Source organism: Photinus pyralis, unplaced genomic scaffold (assembly GCF_008802855.1).
Source record: "Photinus pyralis isolate 1611_PpyrPB1 unplaced genomic scaffold, Ppyr1.3 Ppyr1.4_LG6, whole genome shotgun sequence".
Taxonomy (NCBI): Eukaryota; Metazoa; Arthropoda; class Insecta; order Coleoptera; family Lampyridae; genus Photinus; species Photinus pyralis.
In genome coordinates, this window is record NW_022170663.1 from 8,897,574 (window position 1) to 8,922,992 (window position 25,419).

Genomic DNA, 25,419 nt, shown 5'->3' on the forward strand with positions numbered 1-25,419 from the left:
TTAATATTAAGTACGGACCTGGACAATCCTTAAACGGTTAACTGCGTCAACGCAGTGCATGCTTTTACAGATCACGCATGTCTGGTGTAGTTTTAAGTTAATGTTTTTGATTCAAACCTTCAAGATGTAATTAAGGCAGATAAATGCTTCTTTTACTTGATTTATCCTACAATTAATCTTAGTCTAGGAGACATTGTCATAAGTCCAATTTTCTTCAACGATACCATTACTGCAGAAAGACGCCGTACTGAAATATTGGATACGTTCCTGAATGAACTTCATGATATTTCCAGCAAGACGATGCAGCAGCAATCGTTTAATCAGCAGAAGTGTATGCCCTTGCCGTTCGCTAGATTTTACCCTCGATTTTACCCCACTAGATTTTTCTGTTTCCCACATTAAAGAATAACATTTTTTGAAATTGCTTGCACACCCTTGAGGAACCTCAAAATGCGATCATAGAAGAGGTAATTAACATCACACCGGCAATGTTAGAACGTGTAGGCATTTGAAACATGACCCGTCGAGTGCAACTGTGTCTTGAACATGGTGGTGGACATTTTCAACAATCATTGTGATGAAGTGCTTAATTATTGTAAACTTGTACGTGCTTGATAAATTAATTTCCTTTAATTAATTGTGATTGTTTTTAGTTGCCCATTAAATTGATCTGCCACTTCTTTTAAATAAATGGCGTGTTACCAACTTTAAAGTCAAATAATTGTTATTTTTTGTGTATTTTTCTCTTTGGTATACGTATGATTTATGCTGTCTTTGTTATTTGTCTTGTAATTGGCTTTTTCAAAACTGTTAGACAATAAATCCATTATTATTATTATTATTATTATTAAAAAATTTTTGTTCTGCGGGAAATTCAAACTGTTCGCAATACTTTTGGATCACTCGGTATCGCCTCAGTATGAACGTCGCGTAATAGGATAATTTAATACTGGAATTTCGAAATTAGTCAAATGTTCTATCTTCTTGTTTGACGAAATACACGTTTTTTTAAGTATGAAAGATAATAATTATTATTTGAACAAAGAAATAACAAAGAATACCACACTGTACTGCAAGAACCAAGCTTCATTAAAAATACTTACACCATGCTGGCATTTGGTCTACACTGGACAATCAAATCAACTGTCATTTCTGTGTAGAAAACTTGCAATAGTTATTTACCTAACAAGTTCGGTAAGTTAATTTTCCCGCATGAGCACTTTGTTTGCAGCACGACCGTAGGGAGTGCTGCATTTAGTGCGAATGCGGGAAAATTCTTTCCGAAAGAGTTAGGTACAATATTTTTTGTAACGAATTGCGTAAAAAAGGTCAAAATTAATAGTTTTGTAAATTAGTTTTTTTTTAATCATGAGTTGGTAACACAATCATATGTTTGGTTGGTAACATAATTTTGTAACTACCCACTTACACTTTTAATAATGCACTGGTCACATTTAAAACTTCCACATCTTTGGTTAATACAATGCGATCAAAAATGAGTTGCTGTCGAGTCACCTTTGGAATTTTTGTTTACATGGGAAATCGTACTTAACTTGAACTTCCAAAGGCGACTCGACAGCAACTCATTTTTGATCGCCCGTTACATATTTTGCCTTTGCAATGAGTGCTACTACTGGTCACGGCATTGCATCGTTTGCACTGAATATCTTGAGTTGCGTAAATACCCTCGTTACATTTAAAATCCTTGGAAGCTTTGTGTGTGTTAATATGTGCTTTCTTAAACTGCATATGCGAATAGTTGCAGAATATCACTGGTCACATTTTAAGAACTTTTAACAATAAATTTTACTTTTTCTTGAGTTCCAATTCTGAAAAATAATTTGATTGCGTTATAAGTTCTTGTTTATATATTTACGTAAAACTTAGTGTACGTCTGTTTCCGATTAATCGCACTGAATACCCTCAACCAACGGTTTAATTGATTTTACAGCAGATGACAGTTAACCATGACATGACGTTCGTTGACTTCAATAAGTACTACCAACCGAAGAACGCGCAAACCCCTTCTCTCCAGCGGAAACTAAAAAACACCGCGATGCGGGAAAGTCGTTTTCCCGTGCATCGAGGATGCTTGGAAACATTATCTTTCCATTCAATGAGTACAAAAAGTGATTTGTTAACCGTGTGATATACATACATTTTCATTCGCAAAAACAATCAAAACATTTTATCACGCAATGTGGTCTTTAACCGGCAAAATTATTTAACATACACGGACATTTTTTCTAAGCTTAATGTTAGGAATGTTGAAATATTAGTTATTACGTTTAGTTTGCGAGATTGAATCACGTGGTAGTACCGTGTTCGCAATTATGTGTTAGGTACGCATTTTTTGCCTATTTTTCTATTAACTAGTTCTCTGCACGTGTTAAAAACTATGCACATATTGAGGACAGCAGGAACTATAATGAAGGGGAAAAGTGTAGGCGACAATGAAATTCGTAGTATGTATAGGTACTATCGCGTTAAATTTTAAAAGATTTTTCCACAACTAACCAATCATCATCACGACATATTTGTTTTTAGTTACCTAATTAGTTACTCTGAACTCGACTCTGAATTTATACACCTGGTTGGGTAACTTGAAAAAAGCTTTAAGCAGAACGTGTTAAGTATGTAAATCGCATTTCGGATCCAACATTAGTATTAAGATCGAACTATATTAATAAAACTTGAAGGAATGTTACTAATCTACTGGGTGTAGTGAAAAAATTCTTTTCAGGTAATAAATTTGTTTTTTTTTCGTTACACTTATCGAATAGTAACCTACATCAAGTTAGCAATAGATTCCAGCAATAGACCTTATTTCATATAAAATAATAAAATAAAGTTTGAAGTCACCTCAAATGGACTTGCACACATGAAGTTAAAAGTTTTTATAAAAAATTTTTTATTAATAATATTAGGGGTTGAAAGGGGGTTAAAAAATAAGGGTAACTTTGTTGGTACAGGTTTTTTTCCCATTTTTTAAAAAGTACAATAAACTTAAAGTGCAAGCACTATAATTGTCAAAATTTCAAAATGTAACCCCGCGCCGTTTTGGAAATAATTGATTTTTTCTGTTTTTGGCGGGTATTTATTGCGAGGGGGGTAATTTGTGTGGTGCATCAAATATTTTTGTTTTCATTTATGATTTTTTAATAGTGGTCTAATAGTAGTCTAATGTCCAAAAATAAAAATGTAACCCCGCGCCGTTTTGGAAATAATTGATTTTTTCGGTTTTTTGCGGTTATTTATTGCGAGGGGTGTAATTTGTGTGGTGCATCAAATATTTTTGTTTTTAGTTATATCAGTAATTGTGTACAATCTAACAAGAAGCGCTCTTATTCCATTTCCTTTTTCTAAATTTGCAAATTAATAAATTTTTTATTAGTAGTTTGAGTCTAGTAATTCGAGATGGAAAACGGGACGGCAGACAAGCTATTAGCGTGATTTATTTTTGTGTACAGCAAAAAAGGTAGGTATAGTAATTCAAGTTAAAATTATGTCACTGTTACGTATATTTACAATTGCAATGAAATTAATCGCTTATACAGTTACGCACCTAGACGCCGGGCAAAATTATTGAAACATATATGCACTGATCATTATAATTAATAGATTCGCATCAATACTTCTCTAAGTCTCCTAAACGTTGATATGGCCTTTTAATATACGAGATAATCAATGCAACAAATGCACCAAACAAGTTACACTCCTAGCTAGCAGTAGATGATCGCAAAAAATAGAAAAAATTAAATATTTCCAAAACGGCGTGGGGTTACATTTTTATTTTTGGACATTAGACTACTATTAGACCATATAATAATAATCATAACTGAAAACAAAAATATTTGATGCACCACACAAATTACACCCCTCGCAATAAATAACCGCAAAAAACCGAAAAAATCAATTATTTCCAAAACGGCGCGGGGTTACATTTTTATTTTTGGGCATTAGACTACTATTAGACCATATAATAAAAATCATAACTGAAAACAAAAATATTTGATGCACCACACAAATTACACCCCTAGCAATAAATAACCGCAAAAAACCGAAAAAATCAATTATTTCCAAAACGGCGCGGGGTTACATTTTTATTTTTGGGCATTAGACTACTATTAGACCATATAATAATAATTATAACTGAAAACAAAAATATTTGATGCACCACACAAATTACACCCTTAGCAATAAATATCCGCAAAACATAGAAAAAATTTAATTATTTCCAAAACGGCGTGGGGTTACATTTTTATTTTTGGACAGTAGACTACTATTACACCATATAATACAAATCATAACTGAAAACAAAAATATTTGATGCACCACACAAATTACACCCCTCGCAATAAATAACTGCAAAAAACCGAAAAAATCAATTATTTCCAAAACGGCGTGGGGTTACATTTTTATTTTTGGACATTAGACTACTATTAGACCATATAATAAAAATCATAACTGAAAACAAAAATATTTGATGCACCACATTAGTTACACCCCTAGCAATAGATGACCGCAAAAAACAGAAAACATTAATTATTTCCAAAACGGCGCGGGGTTACATTTTTATTTTTGGGCATTAGACTACTATTAGACCATATAATAAAAATCATAACTGAAAACAAAAATATTTGATGCACCACACAAATTACACCCCTCCCAATAAATAACCGCAAAAAACCGAAAAAATCAATTATTTCCAAAACGGCGTGGGGTTACATTTTTATTTTTGGGCATTAGACTACTATTAGACCATATAATAAAAATCATAACTGAAAACAAAAATATTGGATGCACCACATTAGTTACACCCCTAGCAATAGATGACCGCAAAAAACAGAAAAAATTAATGATTTCCAAAACGGCGTGGGGTTACATTTATTTTTGGGCATTAGGGAATACTATTAGGACCATAAATAAAAATCATAACTTGAAAACAAAATATTTGATGCACCACACAAATCACACCCCTCGCAATAAATACCCGCCAAAAACAGAAAAAATCAATTATTTCCAAAACGGCGCGGGGTTACATTTTTATTTTTGGGCATTAGACTACTATTAGACCACTATTAAAAAATCATAACTGAAAACAAAAATCTTTGATGCACCACACAAATTACACCCCTAGCAATAGATGACCGCAAAAAACAGAAACAATTAATTATTTCCAAAACGGCGCGGGGTTACATTTTTATTTTTGGGCATTAGACTACTATTAGACCATATTGATGCACCACACAAATTACACCCCTAGCAATAAATAACCGCAAAAAACCGAAAAAATCAATTATTTCCAAAACGGCGTGGGGTTACATTTTTATTTTTGGGCATTAGACTACTATTAGACCATATAATAAAAATCATAACTGAAAACAAAAATATTTGATGCACCACATTAGTTACACCCCTAGCAATAGATGACCGCAAAAAACAGAAAAAATTAATTATTTCCAAAACGGCGCGGGGTTACATTTTTATTTTTGGACATTAGACTACTATTAGACCACTATTAAAAAATCATAACTGAAAACAAAAATCTTTGATGCATCACACAAATTACACCCCTAGCAATAGATGACCGCAAAAAACAGAAAAAATTAATTATTTCCAAAACGGCGCGGGGTTACATTTTTATTTTTGGACATTAGACTACTATTAGACCACTATTAAAAAATCATAACTGAAAACAAAAATATTTGATGCACCACACAAATTACACCCCTAGCAATAAATAACCGCAAAAAACCGAAAAAATCAATTATTTCCAAAACGGCGCGGGGTTACATTTTGAAATTTTGACAATTATAGTGCTTGCACTTTAAGTTTATTGTACTTTTTAAAAAATGGGAAAAAAACCTGTACCAACAAAGTTACCCTTATTTTTTAACCCCCTTTCAACCCCTAATATTATTAATAAAAAAATTTTTATAAAAACTTTTAACTTCATGTGTGCAAGTCCATTTGAGGTGACTTCAAACTTTATTTTATTATTTTATATGAAATAAGGTCTATTGCTGGAATCTATTGCTAACTTGATGTAGGTTGTTGCAATTGAAAAAGTACATGTCAACTTAATTGGCGACTGTAATGTACTTTCTTTTGTTTTTTTAACTGAACATGGGCACAGTTGTACTGCATGTTCACTTTTAAGAAAAACTCAAATGTATAAAATGAAAATCTGTCTGCACTTGGATCACCCTTAAAGTGGTCTGCTACAAACCACCAGGAATCATTCTCTAGGTGCACTAACTATATTTTTTCAAATGCACCTACATCAATTGCTCAAAGGTGAAATTTTTTTTGGTAGTTTGCAACAAGGGAAGACTGGAAAATTCATATAGCCAAACTAACTAGTATCAATGTGCTCAAAAATGAAAACTTCTTTAGTTAATTCTCGGCTTCCGATCACCGTAAAAATCTGGCGAGAAAGCTGGGACTAGTCTTAAAATTTATGATTAATTAGCGCACTTCTGATGATACTAAACACAATCTAATCAGACGAGGTTTTCTGCAACAACTCTGATTAGCTACCGGTATTTATGCTCACTGAAATAGCCGGGTGAAATTTCCAAATTATTCAACATTTTCAGAAATAATCAAATCCTGAAAGCATCATAGACCACGTTTCCGAAACTTGCCAACATCTCGCTATGACAATAAAGTACAGCAGCTGTGAAAGGAACAAGAAAAATCCACATTGATCCGCCTTACCCTAGGTACCACCCACACAAGATGTTGCCTAAAACCCCTCTTACTCTAGCCAAAATTCAAACGACACGAAGTTACGATAAGAACCCATTGTACTTTAGCCAAGATAAGAACCAAACAAGATAAGACAATGGGCGGGACTTGTGACGTCACAAAATCCATGACGGCGTCCCGGTTCTAGTTCCGCAAATAAACTTTTACAATCATCATTAAGAGGAATTTAGGAACTGGTATACCATGGAACTGGTATTCAACAGTTGCATTTCGTTCTATGCCAAATAAGCGAATTTAATATAATAATAATAATAATACGCTTTTATTTTTCTTTCCAGGTGGATTGCTGTCGGTAAATAAAATTTTTATGCTCTTGCGTATTACATATTTAGCAATTTTTTTAAGGACCTGTGCTATTCTAGGGGTTATTCTGACATTCTCAATAAAGTCAAAATTAGTTCTTTTCCATGGTGATGCAACTACCTTTTCTGGCACACTCATAAATTAATTGCCACTTAAATTACGTGCTTTTGCGCTAATATTGGTGCTTTTTAGGTACAGCGAGTGCGTGGAATTGCTGTTAAAGCATGGTGCCAAAATCGATGTGGAGGCAAGAATGTGTTGGCCCGGACCCCATAGCAATAACTGTGAACATCGAGGAAAGTATTGTAAGTACAATTAGATGAAATTGTTGTAAGTTTCTCACCCAAAGTATCAACGCAGCTAATATTAATGCTGATGACAACTGTATGGATCGCGATCGTGATCGTCCCCCAAAACTTCAGTCTGCCATATATTACGCTCTAGACGGAGATCAAGTGGAAATTTTGGAGATGTTATCGCTTCGGAGTGGTGATCCGTGGGTATTAAGCCTGATTATTCATCTAATTCTAGTTTGTTGTTGATTGCTTTGTAGAACGGACTGTTTCGCAATCGCAAGCCTCTCTTACATGCTGCGTGTGAACGAGGCGCTTGGCGTTGCACTCAGTTTCTAGTCACACTTCGAGCGGACGAGATTCATATACTGAAAGACGAGTATTATCCCATCCATTATGCGGTCTTGCACGATAGTCGTTTCTTAGAGTTACTTATAAATGCTGGAGCGGATACTGCCGTCCGTACATGTACACAGCAGATGACTTTGTTGCATGTTGGTAAGTTGGCAAATTACTGTCATCACAAAAAGTATGTACACTTGACTTAGAGGGTTAGTAAAAAAATAACCGTTCGACTGACTGGACTTGGCATCAAATGAATGCTGGTCACGGTTGAATTGATGTACCATATTCTCTCATACTTTTGACTGTAGCTAAAACAATCGCATCCAAGGAACAAGTCGCGAATCGGTGGCAAACCCAACCCAATGAAATGGCCACTTCTTACCGTTCGTCTTCAGCAAGGCGCCATCAGATCGAAAGGATTAGTCACCGGCGATAAGGGATGAAAGCCGATGTGACGCATTCTTTCACTGAAATATGATATGCTGATTCGAGAATTCTTTTTTGTTGTGGGCCATATAAGAAAATTGAATTGTGGCTAACATCTTCAGCTTCAACATCAATGCAAAGTGATAAATAGTGAAATTCGCGCTCGTGTTATAAATTTACATGTTAGTGATAAGTTAACTGTTATAAATTAATGTATTAAAGAACCGTTATAAATTCATTAATAATTAATTGTACGTAAATCAAGTGATTAAATATATGTTACAATATCAATTCTGTTCGATGAATGGTTATTATTTTATTAAGTCCCATGTTTGTCATACTTGTTGCATTGACAGTAGTCAATTTTTCTGTTATAACAATTTGTTTGCAGTTTTTCTTGTTGCGCATAAGTCTGCCGAAGATACAATATCTACAATTCGCTTACTGCTGGAACACGGCTGCAAACAACTAATTAATACGCCAGATTCTCTAGGAAACACGCCTTTACATGCACTGATTGTTCGCTACGCGTTGGAGGAGGCTCGATATGGCTATGATAAGTGGAATAAGTGGGACATATTGCATTTGGTGCGGTATATGATACAGTCTGGCGCTAGACAGTCGATCAATCAAATGGGAAATTCTGCTTTGGCATGCGTTTTGCGACATGTGCGAGACTGGGATATCTGTTATGAATTGCTGCACATGCTTTTGGCGGAAGGAGGTATGTATTTATGCAGTATGACCAACCCATGGAAATATTTCCATTTTTTAACTTGGTGTAATAAAAAAAATAACTAACGCATACCAACTATGTCTTTCAATTTTTATAGTTTTTGTTTGTCGTTTTTTATTTCAATACAATTTTTTTTGAAAGGCATCTATTCTCTTGCCTACTTCTAAACAAAATTAAGTTCTAAATACCAAAACATGCTTTTCAACAATAATAAAAATTTTTATACGAATAGTACAGGTAAAATTTTTTTTTCAATCAACTCCCTGAAACTGGATCAAAATACATAGCACTACTCGTATGGTTGTGGGTAAAGCGAAACCTCTGTATTTTTTGTGTGGACTGTATACAGAATGCTTGGCTTTTGTATGAGAGGGATGTTGAAATAATATCAACACTAATGATTAACATGTTTATTGATTAAAAATACAAATAAAGTAAATTAATTCTACATCTTGTTTCGGAGTGCACTATTACTATAAATATGAACAGTTCCGAAAAGAATATGAGCGAAAAGGACATACTAGGTGGGCCAAAAGAAGTCATCCGATGTTGTTTGGCTCTCATTTTTTTTCTAAATGAAAAACTTCGATTCTGTGTTATGATTATGTTTCTCGCTCCTGGGCCGGCCACTTTTGGCAGCGTCTCATGTGGTCCCATGCTCTTCAAGGTTGGCGGCCAAACGGCGCAGTGTTTGCGCAGTCGGTGCCGGACGACCGGGGAATCGGCGACGGAATTCGTGCTGCGCCAACACCACAACGCAAAAAAATAGATACGATTATTCCGCGTTCTTGGAGAGTGTATCGCTCCATGGCTTGTTCACTTGTATTCTAAACCTGTCTAGTTCACAAATGTCCAAACAGATTTGACATTGGCCGCCATTTGCAAAAATAAGAGCATCTTCCAATAGGGTGATTTCTTTTGGCCCACCTAGTACTTTTTCTTGTTTCCAAGTAGGTCTTCTTAGGCGATGGCGATAAGTGATGCAAATGGGGTTACCTTTTGCGGTAGCAATAGCGTAGATTGTACGTTGATTAGACGACGAAGGCGCTGATTTGCAGCGAGAAGAACGACGATATTTTGTGTTACAGTCGATGATAAGGGAAATTAAATTTGATGAAATGACATGATGCTTTTTAACAGTCATGTTCATTGTTGACGACATCTTCTATTTGAATGAATGTTTCAACGAGTGCGCATATACAATACTTATTCTACCTTCGATGGCTCATTAGCCGCACATAGCAAGTGGGAATATACAGGCTGATTCAAATTCGAGGGCCACCATGTGGATCTCTGAAACTGTAAGAGATAGGTATAGGTAGTTTAAATTATAGTACTGTCGGCGGACATATAGCCACTTCGTATAAAAAAATAAAGGTGACGATTTCCCCAAAACTAAATCTATTGAAAATTCCCCAAGGCTGTCTTGTAGAGCTCAAATAGTGGGAACGAAAAAGTTCTTTTTTTTTGTATCTTTTCAAATTTGTAAAATAAAAAAAATAAAAACAAAATCTTGAGATGCTGATTTTGAATGTAAAACGTGCATATCTTTTGCATGCGACAATCAACTGGTCTCAGAATTTGCATACATATGCCTTTTAGTGGTGCCAAGTAAAAGTTTTGAAAATGGAGGGGGGGCGGGGGATGAACGCACGTTCTACCCTTCATTGCTATTCTAATAAAAGGTCTCACCGAAATGAATTGGTCTGTGCCAAGTATAACTTGCCTGCGCGAGTCCTTTCCGAGATCGGTATGAGGCCGGAGGGAGGGAGGGGGGTAGAAATTAATTTTGTCTTGGTATTCTCATTAAAGGTCTCAACGAAAGGAACTGTGTTCAAAGCTGGAAAGAGAATATTGTGGACCTATACAGGGGTGCTCCAGGAAGAACAGTGTAGAACGCACCTAAAGTGCCTGATTGTATTGGAACAGCTCTGGTAGGCTTTTTCTCATGACATAGAATGCTGTAAAAAAATATGGTGACGCGTGGAAGTTTCTGGTAGTGTCAAGAAAATAAGATAAGCCACAAGGCTCTAATAACGCTAATCGTGGCAGAGGCAAAAAAAAGAGGAGTGGCATTATGAAAATCATGGTGACGTCTAAAAGAACGGTATGGCAATGAGAGGAGCATGGTAGTCACTAGAAAGCTGTGATAATGCCAAGTGGAATAGAGTCACGCTTTGAATAACATGATTCCTAAACTAAAATGCTTCTGTAATGACTCCAAGGACAGGAGGCGCTCCTGAAAGGCTATGACCTTTTAGATCCATTGATCTTGCTAAACAGTCACTTTTAAAGCACTTTGGGGATTAGGTAACAATCTACATAGTGTAATAACACAATCTTATTCTAGATTTTATTCTTTTTTTATAAGAATGCTTACTAAAAAAGATGCAAAATAGTCTGCAGTGACGTTAGCATATGTGTCTTGTGAACTGCACCACTATTATGTCTGACAATGGCCAAGGCCATGTAATAATTATGCCCTTATGTTTTTTTAACAAGACATTAAGAATAATACCAAATTCATAATAGACATTTGTTACTATGTACAATATTTGTATTGATATGTGCTGAGATCATGAAATAATCGTTTTAAAGAGTACACTTAGTAGCCATTAATCAACTCATCCATAAATAAAAAATTGATTATCACGTAACAATTGATAATTATGCAATTGACTAATCGATCACCAAAAAATCATGCACATTACAAATTAATTTTACTTTTTTAAGGTGAACCAAATATGGTTGGACGTGATGGCTCTGTTCCGATTATGGTGTGTCTTGTACCGCTTATTAATAAGGATCCTTTGCACCATTTTACACATAGCATGAAGGTAAGTTGCAAGCTGAAACTATTGAATATTCATAAAAGTACAGTAGAACCCCGATTATCCGTGCGCGAATTATCCGGGATGCGGATTATCCGTGCCATGCTTGCGCGTTTTTGAAATTACATTTTTAAAGTTTTAATTGAAATACCATTGCCGTCAATCACTTGACGAGAATTTTCGCTAGTCCATGAGGGAAACGCAGGCTGTAATACCGAGTGCGCGCATGCTCAGAGAATTATCTTTCATCAGCCGATGCAGGTTAAGCGAAATTTAGCCATTTAGCATTAGCGCATTTGACTGCGTGCTACATGTAAGTTGCAACTGTACTTGTGTCAGACCTTATCTAGAATTCTGTTTTTTTTCATTGTGTTATGAACTTTTTTGTAGAATTTATTGTGCATACCTTAGTTTGATTTTTTTCTTATATTTTTAGTATACATACGTATGCCTACTCTAAGAAACAATAAATTCTTTGGATTATCCGTGCTTTTCAATTATCCGTGCGCCATCCGGTCCCATTGAGCACGGATAATCGGGGTTCTACTGTATAAGTAAATTAAAGTTTAATAGGATGCCATACATTATACAGAGTGTTGTAGTAGTTACAAGAATTGAATGAACCAAACTATTTTTTTTCTTAATTTGGACGCTACGCAATAACAGTACCAAAATTTTTATTTTCGCATTCCTATTTAAAGACGGCGCAATGAAAGAAAGTTTTGTATCAAAATATCTTTGAACATGAAAGACAACAATAAATCATGAAATAAAAAAAAAACAATGCGGTAGATATTTTGAAAATTTGTATAAGTTCACAAAAGAAAGAAGCATTTTGGAACCTTTGGTTATTTAGCTCTCAACAATCGAAACATTTGGGCATAATAGAAATAAGATAACATTTTCAAAAGGTGTAATTGTGCAACGTTAGTTAATGTGTTTTGATTTTAGGTATGCTACCTGAACTGCATTCGAATACTTTTAAAGTACGGAGCCAGTCCAAACTGTAGTTATCGTGAGAACTTGACTCCACTGCATATATTAGTCTTTACAGTATCGGAAAATATAACATTAAACTGTGATGTGCAAAAACAACTCAATTTTGAATTTATAAAAAATTTGTTAATATTATTACTTTCGTACGGATTAGATCCGAACGTACGCGCGAGCAATCGAACTCAGCATATTTTGCAGTCCTGCATGGACATGATACAAAACGTGCGCGATTGCAGAGACATTGATTATGTGTACGATCTTACGCTTACCTTAATCCAGTACGGAGCTAATCCAGATCTTAGTTTAAATATATCGGAAGCAATAAAGAGTTATCCGTTGCAGCGCTCACAATCCTTGTGGAAAAGTAAAAATTATATTTTATATTACTATATCATGTTAGTCTCTAGAAAAGAAAACGTTATTACGGATCCGAAAATGTCGTTTGCCAAGATAATTATGTTGTTCTATTTAGTAATGAAACATAAACCTCTATTTGAATGTTTAAAAATGTTACATACACAACAGTTAAGTTTGGTACCTGACAGAAGAACAGAGCCGTTAACTTGTATTATCAGAGATTTATACAAAAGGCCTCGAAGTTTGAAGCAAATATGTAGAGTGAAGATTCATAACTGCTTAAGCCAAAAGCCGGGCCTTTATCTAAATAAACTGAATTTACCGAATTCGCTTAAAGATTATATCATAAATTTTGAGCTGTAATAGTTTTATGGCACAATTATATGCCTTGAATTAATTACGTTTATTTTTTTGGTGACAAAAAGTGCTATTGCTAGTCATGATCAAATTTAGAGTTTTTTATGAAGGCTTTTTCAGATAGTCGTGTAGCTACAGAACGATGGGACATTTTTCAAATTAAAGAGGCCTTCTGCCATAATGTAGTTTTACCCATGCTGTAGCTATACTATCATTTATTCTATTATACTAAAGAATATAAACATACGAAACAGTAGATATATTCAGGCTTTGGATAGAAAGCATAGTTTCTTAAATATAAATTAATAAATGGCACTGCGATTGTATACATACCTCATTTTATTACCAAAGAATTTTAGAATTACCGTTAATTTTATATTAATTTTCACAGAACTTGTTTATTCTGAAATTGAGCACATGCACGTACATTCCAATTTCTTCAAAAAGGTTTTGATATTATGTCCTTTTCACTTTTAGAAATGTGTCTCATGATTTTGTGATCAATATGGTTAAGAATTAATAATGCAAATTTTTAATAAAGAATTACGAAATGTTACCTATTTGTTTTCCAATCCAAGCAGCAACAATGATAAAAGAGATAAAAGGTATGCCTAGTATGGGGTGAAGGATGAAGAGCAAGACGGATCAAAGTAAGATACTGTTTTTTTCAGCTTGCATAACTAAATAACAATTCTAAATATACTAAGAAATATTTACAATGACACCATGCTTAGTGCTACTAATCATTTTCGACGCGATGTACAATACATGCGCTAATATCGTGTATTTTCTTGCATATATCTGTTTCTGTTGCAGATTCAGCAAGACACCTGCTTGCTTCACTTGGATTTAGCATGTAGATTGTAGTTAACATCTGATCTTGATCTAGTTCGTTATTCGGTTTTAAAAATGACAATTTCTCAAAAATGCACTTCATGTAACAAACAAAGGACTCCGCATTTGGCAAATCTTCCTGCTCAAACATAGTTCTTGGTATTTCTGGGTCGACATTTGTTATTTTCACACAATAGTCAAAATGAGGCGACACTATACTCTCCCATGTCTTAATAACTTCGGGTGTTAACTAAGAAAATATTCTAAAGTAGTTGTAATCAGCTAACTATATGCTTACTTTTTTTGCGTGCACCGCAATGAAGAAAACGCACATTAATAGTAGCTTCATCTTCAACTTACAAGTGACTTAAGTTTTAATGCGCAGCTTATAAACCATTTCTACACAGGAATAAATTTCAAATTATTTTTTAATTATACCTTTTAGCAATAAATAAACTTGGAAATACATACACTGCTCAACATATTCCCAGAGAAACAAAAATAATATGGGAACACATTTTTCTTGATTAAAATTTGCGTTGTATACTGCAAATCAAGAATGGCACTTTTTATGCAATTATGTACTTACTTATTTCGCCAACTTGCAAATTAAATGTGAATTTGTAAAAACCTGCCGTTGTTAAGGCCATTTTAAATGTAAATTTAAATGTAATGGTGTAGATACTTTAGTATCTAGGCGAATAAAGTATTTTTTACATAGTGATGAAATTATCGGACTTTTTTAAACGAAAAATCGTATGGAAAGTGGTTTCACGATTTTTACTATGCGTTTCCATGGAGTTTAGTCCTGTCTATGAACAATAGCATCCACTTTTGAGTGACAGTAAATCGCGAATGTCAATCAAATTATTCAATTGTGGGTTATTATGGATCACTATGCAAAAAATTTTCGTGTACAACACGTGTTGAAAGTGTCTTTTTTCCATGAATTGGCTTGATTAAACTGCAAATTCATGAAAAAAAGTATCACTTTCAAAACTAGTTGTACAAATAACTATTGTACAATCAATTTATGATAGGAATAGCACACGCTGATTTATTTTCAATTGAATTTGAGGCCAGACCGATGTCATGATTCTAAAAAACTAGTTTGCATTCAAAATACAAAGCGTGCGATTCTGGTTAGCTATTGGTGGGAATGGCCATTGGGGTTGATTTTATGTCCGTGTTCTTGTAAATGTAAAGTTAGCGTAGAACCTGGGAGTTAAGTAGGTACACTACAACACCGAACATAATTCAGGTACCAAAAAAAAAATTATCGTGAAAATTCTAATCTGGGTCGCACTTTGGGTTCGACTAAACACACAGTAACTTGATTGACAAAGACAAAAATTTATTTAGTAAGACAAAAAAATTAAACGCATAAGCTGAACAAAATAAGCTTTCAGAGCCAGATTTACACATACCACGCATGCACGCGATCCATAGAAAATGAATTACTTAAGGAAGTCTTAATTAGTTAGTTTTTAAATTTTAAATAAAAAAACTGGTCGTTAAATGCGATTTTCTGACACAAATAAGAAACAAAACCTCGCTGACAAATTGAAAATTTCCTCTATTACACTAGATCTTGATAACTCGAACTGACTAAAAAAATAAATAAATCTTGTGACTTAATAATACATAAATACAAGTGGAAATCGCGATCAATCAAATCAAATCCAGTTAAATCAACACGAACGAAACATAAATACAAGTGGAAAACATTATCAATCAATCCAGTAGAAAAACAAATTAAACAAATGTACCTACAATCCATTTTGTGAAACGGTAAATTGCATGTACAAAAGCAAGGGGCCACTCCCGCATCGACTTCAATTAATTTAACCCGAAAGGTAGGTACATGTAAGAATGCCAATAGTAAGTATTCATGTTAAATAAGAGTTGAATCGATCTGTATGACATACTTACTCCACGGAAACAGGCAGATAAACGTCAAATTAGAGGACCCCCCTTCTCGTAAATGCTAAGACACAAGAACTGCAGTCCACACGGGATGAAGGAGCAACATATGCAGCCGAGAAATGTAAAAATGTGCATAATATAAATAGTAACAAATTGTGACATTAAATTCAAATATTAATGGTTAGTACAAGAAAGAATAAAATGGTTATTCCTACATGTAAATACACTTGTTAAGGTCAGGCGTCACATTAAGGCAGCAACCGTGGTCGTAAATAGGTACAAACATATTTACACAAGTAGACATTGTGCACTTCTACAATAAAATGAACGATACGGAATACATTTATGTATATCTTTTCTTCATGAAGGTACACCACTGATCATACACGGCAAAAAATGCAAACAGCTGATTGATTATATTATATAATCAATGGCAGAACGTTTAAAGTTGAAGCCTTCATGGTTGTTGTATACACAGAGCGTGTCGTATTTCTTTCCCATACAGTTTTGTTACCTAACCATAGTCCATAGGGATGTTACCACAAGGATCCACATCCAAACAAAAATGTGCACTCTCGCACTATCTCCAAAAAAGGCTCGTTTTTCGTTGTTCTTGTATTTAAAGGATCTCCTCTCCACCACTTTAAAAAGCTGCATTATTTGGTAAACATCAGCCAATCAAAACCAAACTTAATTAACGCTAGCGCCAGCTTCGAAATAATGACGTCAAACAACCCACTCGCACCAGAAAAACCGCGTCTTCGCGTTTTCTTATCGGCGGTAAACATGTACTTGTCTTGAAATTAATTAACTTTCACCTTACGCAACACAATAGCAAAAGCTCTTATTGCGTTGACCAGATGAATTGTTAACATTATCTAAATTAATCAATTACAAAAGCGATAAATTTAAACAAACAAATTAGGCATCTGTAAAAATTCCAAAAAAAAACCACCAAAATTCAAAACAAAACGGTTGCACTCTGTTTATAATCAAAAAAACCTATCAGATTTGAAATTATTCACATCCAGAATGGTCATATCATTATTGTAGGTGGCGAAGCCAAAATAACGTTGCTGTGTGATGTAAGTTGTTGGGGATCACCTTTTTGATTTTGTAAAAATAGTCAAAAGCTTAGTGGCACCATCCAAACTCCCGTAAAACTGAAAGGCAATTCCACTGTAAAATTTTGATCGATTCTCAGGTAAATTCGATTTTAAAAGCAAGTTGTAATGATCCTACTATCGGCCGGGCGGTCGATATAGACAATACCAAATTGAATGTCCCAAATACCGTCTACCTTTTAAATATGTTTATTTATTATGCAGGGTGTTTTTTTAAAGATGGGCCATAGAAAGTACACACCTAGCATAACGCAATGCAAAGGCGTGGAGTTATTTAAAACGGGCCATAGGGAAATTTACATTGCGCAAATTGTTCTCAAATCTTGACCTTGCCCTTAGTTATTTCACTGACATTTCTCCTTCAAACTCTCAATAAAACTTAGATGTTAAGCGTAATCATTGAATTGCATAATCTCCCTAACCGTACCGAATTTAGTGGCGCCCTCGCAAATCATGTTTTTTAGTAGTTCACTATTCAACCTGATCAGGTACATAAAATCGTTATGCAACGCATTAGATCCATAGATGTAATTAATTAAGATCATTTTTATATTTAAAACAATGATTTACAATTGAAATGACAGTAAAATTAACATAACATAACTCTAAGTATAATCCTAAGCAGATGTGTATATAAATATGCATCGCATGTACTACACTACTATTTAGTTTTAACACAAGATACAATTTCTAAGGGTAAATTCAAAATTAAAACATTGCGGTATGGCAAACTCAATTGATCGATATTAAATAAAGCCTCTGGTCAAGATTTGTATATTTCAATCACACGTTTTTATTCTTACATACTAATAAACAAAGATCGCACAAAAAAAACAAAAATAATTCAACAACTCCGCTATAACTTATATTTTAAATCTCCATGTTGTTTCCTCGACGATAATGAGCTTCCTGCATCGACACTCGATGGTAATCTGTTTATTTTACCAAGTACAAAATATTTAACAAATTTACCCAAAATTATTTCTCCTTATATTACAGCACTAACCTAACTAAAGTTGGTCTTCCAGTCTATACGCTTTATAAATATTAAAGCATTTCGCGAATAGTTCCGTAACCTAATCTTACACTTAATTGTAACATTTATATATTCACCACCGAAAATGTAACAGTCACTACATTAAACGACACTATTGTGCAGTTCGAGGATGCAGTTTTGTTGCAAGATTGATCTGATCATTAAAGCTTATGCAGAGAAGTGTTTGCTAATAACTAAAATAAATACAAAATGTTTATAAGGAGTTAAGAGGTACAACAAAAAGCAAAATTAATGGGGGTGAAATGCTTTCACTCTGGCTAAGACTTAAAAAAATCACATTAAAATTTGCGTCGTAAACATTCACAACGATTACTTCGTGGAGATCTCTTTGTTGTACATAAACCTGAGTGTAATTTTACCGCCGTCATTCAATATTGCACAAAAATGATTGTCAAGAATTTTGAAGCTCCACAACTGTTTTAGGATATGCAAAAAATGTACGAAACAGAAATGAATCTTATCACAATTGAGAAACGAATGCAATGGTGACAGTGATGTCAACTGATGACAGACGGAAAAATTATCAGATTTTACTATTCACGATGATCTTAAACGAACAATAAAATTATTACAGATTTATCATCACCAATGGTCAGGTGTTCATTCTGTTGATGTAGTACTTGGGTCACCACATTATAAATCACATACTAAATTAATGGCATGAATCACTACAATCACTCACTAAATATTTGTACAACCTCAAAGCATTAAAAAACAATGTACTTTCGCAGTCAGTCCTTCCACACATAAACCTTTCATTCAACCACTACACTAAACGTAATGCTTACCTATGCTTTAGGGTGGTAATAAAATTATGATACGTTATCGAAAATACAAAACTGTATGTACACAACTAAATTTAATTAATTCCAATGAAACAGTTACATGTAATTATATACACTGTCATCTAGAGCAATATTTAAGGCAGATGGTAAGTTAACATACGACATTTAAACTGCGGGTATATATTATAATATAAAGTGTTACTGTATACGAAATACCTAATGACACTTGAATATGCGAACTCTAATGGCATATCAAACTCGTCGAATTTAACGCTTCATGTTTATGATAAATCTGAAACAAAAGATAATGGTTTGTAAATAGCCAATTACATGAACAACTCAATCACCCTTCCAGTATTTATTGATATAAATTGCAGGTTCTTTTCTTATCAAAGACCCCTTGGTATGTATATTACTCACAAACAAAACAATCTAAAGAATTTGACTTTGCATCTTGGTAAATAATACACCTGTTGTGTAATAAATTAAGCAGTGATTACTTACAACTCGGCACAGCTTCGTAATTTTTCTGTATCTGGTCATAGGTGAATCTAACGAAGGCGTCGTACTGTTCCGACAATTTGGCAGTAAGAACATTATCATATTCTTCTCTAATTTCTACTTCTCGTTCTCGCATCATTCTTTCACAAATTAAACCCACCTAAAACGATGTTGATTATTGTTATTATACAGATTTGAAGACCTACCTGTTTAAATGTAAACAAAGCTCTATCTTTGGGACGTGAAGGTGCTCCTTCGACTTGTTCACCACCTGAACTACTGCCATCGGAGGCGTATGCGCTGTACTGTAATTGTTTACGTCTGTGCAGTCTTTTAAGTTCCGCTTGGATACTAGCGGCCATGTATTCTGCAATTTTAAAAATTCTATAGCAGTGTATGTTAGTAACAATTTGAAGGTAAATGGACAATTCTAGATAAGCTGTTTGTAGAGTGACAATTTGAAACTGATGAAAGTATGTGACATGTCACACAATATGACTTAGCACATTTTCGACACGGCAGAGTAGCTTTCAGAGTGGAATATAACTCTTTTGCTTGAATCCTCTCATTAAGCGCACTAGGAAAGTATAATCATACTTCTCCTCCACTTTTAACTACTAAATTTACTAAATAAACCATTCATGGCACAGCGATATAGAATATGTTGTTTGTGCACGGTTGCTACATTAGGAATTGTTATGTATAACAATCCAGAAATCTCTGGTATTGCCAGGGTTCTACAGAAATTTTTTAATTAGGGACTATGTCTTAAATCCGAAAACATTTTTAGGGAAAATTGTTAAAAGGTGGCCGCTTTGCCATTTCAAAATTTGGTTTTGAATTTTTATTATGTTCAACAAAGGAAAATTTGCAAATATATCGCTTCATAGCGAACATGAACAAAAGTATGTCTGACTACAAGAAGTGATAACAAGAACCGTATTGGGGAAAGAGAGCGCTGTTAAAAAGGTAAGGAGAAGCTAATTTTCGCGAGCGATCACGTACTACAGGTACGCGAAATTTAATTCTTGGAAGTTACCAATGCGAGCCAGTACCATTTTTGGTACGCTAATTTATTATTATTATGGTTGGTTTATTTCGCGTCAATACAAATTATTTTCGTTTTACCTTCAGGAGTGACCACGTATAAATATCGTTGTATGAAACAAATATTTCGCGGTTCGGTTTCAAGAACCACAACTTGGAACTAAGTAGTTGATAAAATTTCGGAATAAAATTTATTTGAGTACCTGTAAAGTTGGCACTTCTGAGAAAAAAATCTGATTTGTGAGTTAGCTGCAATTTTATACGTGTGCGAATAGACGAACTGCAGTTCCAACAAGGAAAAACTTTTTAGCAGCCTGATTTGTAGCAAGGTCTTGTATTCCCAAGGGATAAAATTCATGCGAAGGAACATTTTCGAGTCGGAGAACAATCATTAAATGTACTGATTAAGAGAAATAAGAGTACAGATAGACAGACTGACTTCGTGATTTTGTTCGATTCAGATTCCTGGCGCTTCAAAACGTGTATTTCCGACAAAAAGGTGGCAGTGGTGGTCAGAAATGTGTCAATGAATGAATGATTATTGTCATGGTGGATTCTACACATGTCTAAAACACTAACCATCACGTTCCAAAATTATCGAAATACTATGTTCCACCATGGAAACAGATTTTCGATTATCTGTTGACTATTGAGACATAGTGGTGTGTGCTACAAGTCAGTTAATACCTATCAATTTTTTGCTATGACAAATCCACGAGTTTTGTCTGAATGAGTTGCAATTAAAGCATATCTAATTGTGCCTTTCAAAAAAAATTTTAGCGCTCCAGGGGCGTGGCTAAAGGTTGAAATAAATTAACCAAATTTTTGTGTGGCATAAGTGAACTGATGCTTCTCCATTTTCTACTATACAAATCCAAAATGTGACTAGGGAAAATTTTTTAACGCCCCAGGGCTCGGGGGCTTGGCTAAAACATTTATTATAATTTGGAAAAAAAATCAGTTCACTTGTCTCTACCCTCCTACAACGTTTTTTTACTATAACAGTTGGAATTTGCAAACAAATGTTCACCGGCCCCCCTCTGTACAGGGTGTTCCAAATTACTTGTTTTTGAGGAATATTTTCAGCACCAAAAGATGTGGTTTGCTTTCTCGTGGTTACTTTTCAAAGCTGCCTAAATTGACGATGTCAATTTTGACGTATGACTTGCGCGAATGTGAGCAACAGCGCAAAAGTCCAAAAATGCAATAAAAAGTTTTTGCTTTATAACTTAGTTATTTATGGGAATATCAAGAGTAGTGGAAACCGAGGTGCAAACTGAATTTCTTTTAGTTCTCAAAATATCTCCGAAAAACATGGAAAACAATCAATTTAGAACACCCTGTACAGAGAATGTCATTTTGTATTGAAATCGAGATTGAAATAAACAAAAAATACAGGATATCTCCACTTAAAAAGTAAAAGGAAGAGGTGAGCAGTTTTTTTTTTCAATAAACAAAATTTTCATGCCTGGTGCTGTTTTAGTATCAAATACTTTACCCGACACTTTACCCAAACGATGTGTTAAAGCTTTTTAACATCACCCTACCCAACCCTACCTAAAGAATGAGATCTAACGTTTGAAATTTGTGCTCATCCACAATACAAGTTTGACGTGTTTGAGAATTTTAGCTTATGAAAGATAATTTATTAAGGGGATCAATTTTTTTTATTTGGGACGCCCTGTATAAATAAGCCATTGTTTAATTTTACCCTGGATAATGCTTGTGTAAGGAATTTTAAATTTAGTCAATAGTATGAATGTCTTTATAATGGCATGAATATTTTTGGCAATAAAAGGAAAAGGGTCGAATATTAATTTACCTACACAAATAATCCTGAATCATCCACAATCTTCTCGAAAAATCCTGATAATTTCCCCGGCTTGCATATTCACGGTCATTTAAAAACATATTTAATAAATATATTTATGGATTAATGTTCTCAATGGAACAGGAAAAAATGGCGCCAGTATTAAACAAAAAAGGTAGGCATATAAAATCTATAATATCCATGGGACAATACATCTGAAAACTACCCTGTAGATGTGACCACCACCAACGCTATCTAATATAAAAAATAAGATTATAGGTAACTATAGTGGCAACTACAATGCAATGATAAACGCGAGGATACAAAAAATTTTTTGTGGCTGGCATAGATACCACCCGCCGAGCTACCAGCACACCTGCGCATGCGCGATACTGCCCAAAAGCTTTTCAGCTGTTCCCTGTCTACGAACCAAATTTGATTTCAATCGGTTTAGCCAGAGATGTGGGTACAGACAGACAGACCGACATCATCGAGATTTTATTTGATTCAGATTGCTGGTGCTTCAAAACGTGTATTTCCATAAAAAAAATGGAGGGGGGGGGGTCATTTTTTACCTCCCTTACTGACATGCGAATGGTAAAAATAAACTGTGGTTTTGGATTCACATTCAGCAATTTATTGTGATTGAGGATGAGGTTTCAGCACATCAGCGCTATCCACCTTTCTAGGGAAAAAATTACAATTTCGTTGTAACTCAAAGTTCATTCAAAGAGAAATCATCTGCAAGAGATAATTCTTGACCTTTTTTTAACTATCTTTAAATAAGAAGTTTGGTTTATCGATTACATGGCTATTCACGTATCAAATTAAATTTACGTGGGATAGTCAACGTCTTTCTGGAACAAAAATATGATAAGATAATTCTTATCTTAATTTCAATTGTTGCACACTTAAATATGCACAAGCTAAGTACGCAATGTGAAATTACAACACCCCTTAAGAATTATTATTACGGCAGTTAACGATGAAAGTAGGGATATCCTTTAACCTACACAATGTAAACAAAGCAATACAAAATTGGATTGGAAATTTGATAAGACAATGATTAGGAATTATAAAAACAGCCAAATGCGCGCATACGCACAGGGTGAGTAATCAGAAATTAATGCAACAAGAAAGCGGTGTGCTATGACAGCCAAAATTATAAAAAATTAAAGAACTTACCAGGAGTGAGTTTTTTGGTAGCTACATCGGGAAATGCAGACGGAGGTTTGGGAGGAGACACGTTCATGGGGTTATAAGTGGATGGACCAGCTTTATCTCTGAAACTGGAAGGGCTTGTACAAAACGGGGTACCACATCGTCTCCGTTTAGACGGTCTTGCACCCAAAACTGGTTCGAAATCCAAAGATCTCTTCAACGTTGCACACGCCATATTTAATTTGACAAGGAAGTAACAACAGTTGCTAAACGTCGCACCACTTGTTTTGTGTTAAAATTTTCACTTATTCTACGGATATTTACAGATTGAGGAAAGAAAGTAATTTTGTACAGTAATAAAACGGTTTATAAACACTTCACTATAGAGTATAATGCAGTATATTAGGCAATGATGGTCCAATATGGCGTACACTGCTGGAATTTTGACGAGAAGTACTGCAAACTGAAACCGCTCAAAATAGCTAAGCTGTTAACCAGATGACCGTTCCTTGTCCCCACCGCCGAAAACCTTTGCGCCTGTCAAGTACCTGTGCCTAATCTACAGCGATATATCTACAGGGTGAGTCACGAAATGATTCACCACAGCTGGATCCCGAAATTTCACATAATGCAATTTACCGTAAATTATAAATTAAATTAAATAGCGAAATTTAAAAATAGACACACTAGAACGCGAACTTAATTATGTATGTAACGCAAGTATAAAGGACATGCACAATTTTTGGGGGCCACCGAAATCATCCAAAGAACAAGAATTTGCCAAATCGCATCAAAAGCCTTAGCTATCGAAGCATCACTTTTAGATAGCCAAGAAATTAAAAATACAAATAACACTTGGACATCAATAATAATAGTAAGGGGCGTTATCAAAACCAAACCAAAGATCTCGAATCGATTATTGTAGAAAACATGGAAGTGACCATCTCTGTTTACGATGTGGCAACGATTCACACAGAACTACAAATTGTCCAGTTGAAAATTGTCGCTTGAAGTGCCTAACCATGTAAAACTAGTTTCATTGAAACTAATTCGAGCTTATAAAAGAGTAAATTTTGTTGAAGGGTCAGATCAGTTTGAAGATACTGAACATTTTGGCTACACTCACCAGAGAACAATAAATAGGTGCCAAACATTGGAGGTAGACAGTGGTACGAGCCCAGACGCAGATGTATTACCTTTTTGCTCACCCGTGACTAATGTTTATAAACACTTAAATTGCGTAACAAGCGTTGAACGATAAGTATGTTTATTTTTGTGCACATTTATTTTGACAAAAATTGTCCACAAGTCCAGATCTAAATTGCAAATAATGAAGCACATCTTGGCGACCCCCCCTCCCTCCTGCCTCCTCGATAGTGGTTCAGTATTAACCAATTTACAACCCGGGACCTAGGAATTGAACCCCCACCTGTCTCAAGTGTCAAACGTTTATTTGATATTACAGGAAAATCAAGATGATCGTCTTACAAGAAAAAATCGTTATAATGCTAATGATTTATTTTTTTGGGATGCAATTATTAAATTAATTTATCAATGTGAGAAAGAAAAGTGGCATGTAATTTAATATATAGGGTGTACTTATTTTACCGTAGTAGGTTCGTGAGACACCGCCTAACGGGATTTTGTAATTTTTAGACTTTTTATATAAAAGTGGGGTTATACTGATGTGATGTCTCAAAAGTCAGAAAAGACACGTAGGGTGCATGTTTCTCATTAAAAACGTCTTGTGAAAAGA

The 25,419-nt window shown here is 34.6% G+C and overlaps 2 protein-coding genes and 1 long non-coding RNA gene across 3 annotated transcripts; 1 reads left to right on the forward strand and 2 right to left on the reverse strand.

The window, feature by feature from the left end:
* Nucleotides 1-7,227: 7,227 nt before the first annotated feature.
* Nucleotides 7,228-13,674, forward strand: LOC116173757. The gene is made up of 6 exons (XM_031491433.1): nt 7,228-7,382; nt 7,438-7,577; nt 7,631-7,868; nt 8,533-8,865; nt 11,611-11,714; nt 12,660-13,674. Exons 1-6 carry the CDS (start codon nt 7,331-7,333, stop codon nt 13,422-13,424), a joined length of 1,632 nt encoding a protein of 543 aa, XP_031347293.1. The 5' UTR covers nt 7,228-7,330; the 3' UTR covers nt 13,425-13,674.
* Nucleotides 13,675-14,063: 389 nt separating this feature from the next.
* Nucleotides 14,064-16,304, reverse strand: LOC116173758. The gene is made up of 3 exons (XR_004145983.1): nt 16,185-16,304; nt 14,551-14,651; nt 14,064-14,502 (listed from the first exon to the last, which is right to left on the reverse strand). It is a non-coding gene; the product is annotated as an uncharacterized LOC116173758 (long non-coding RNA).
* Nucleotides 16,305-18,332: 2,028 nt separating this feature from the next.
* On the reverse strand, nt 18,333-24,143 carry LOC116173877 (akirin). The gene is made up of 4 exons (XM_031491602.1): nt 23,688-24,143; nt 19,852-20,012; nt 19,649-19,805; nt 18,333-19,436 (listed from the first exon to the last, which is right to left on the reverse strand). Exons 1-4 carry the CDS (start codon nt 23,896-23,898, stop codon nt 19,426-19,428), a joined length of 540 nt encoding a protein of 179 aa, XP_031347462.1. The 5' UTR covers nt 23,899-24,143; the 3' UTR covers nt 18,333-19,425.
* Nucleotides 24,144-25,419: the final 1,276 nt, after the last annotated feature.

Excerpts from the sequence above, each read along its gene's own strand:
- LOC116173877 (XM_031491602.1), bottom strand. The coding sequence starts at position 23,898 with ATGGCGTGTGCAACGTTGAAGAGATCTTTGGATTTCGAACCAGTTTTG. Across the intron at positions 20,013-23,687 it reads TACCAAAAAACTCACTCCTG|AATACATGGCCGCTAGTATC; the intron begins GTAAGTTCTTTA and ends TTAAAATTGCAG. Across the intron at positions 19,806-19,851 it reads CTTTGTTTACATTTAAACAG|GTGGGTTTAATTTGTGAAAG; the intron begins GTAGGTCTTCAA and ends ACATCGTTTTAG.
- LOC116173757 (XM_031491433.1), top strand. The coding sequence starts at position 7,331 with ATGTGTTGGCCCGGACCCCATAGCAATAACTGTGAACATCGAGGAAAG. Across the intron at positions 7,869-8,532 it reads GATGACTTTGTTGCATGTTG|TTTTTCTTGTTGCGCATAAG; the intron begins GTAAGTTGGCAA and ends ATTTGTTTGCAG. Across the intron at positions 8,866-11,610 it reads CATGCTTTTGGCGGAAGGAG|GTGAACCAAATATGGTTGGA; the intron begins GTATGTATTTAT and ends TACTTTTTTAAG.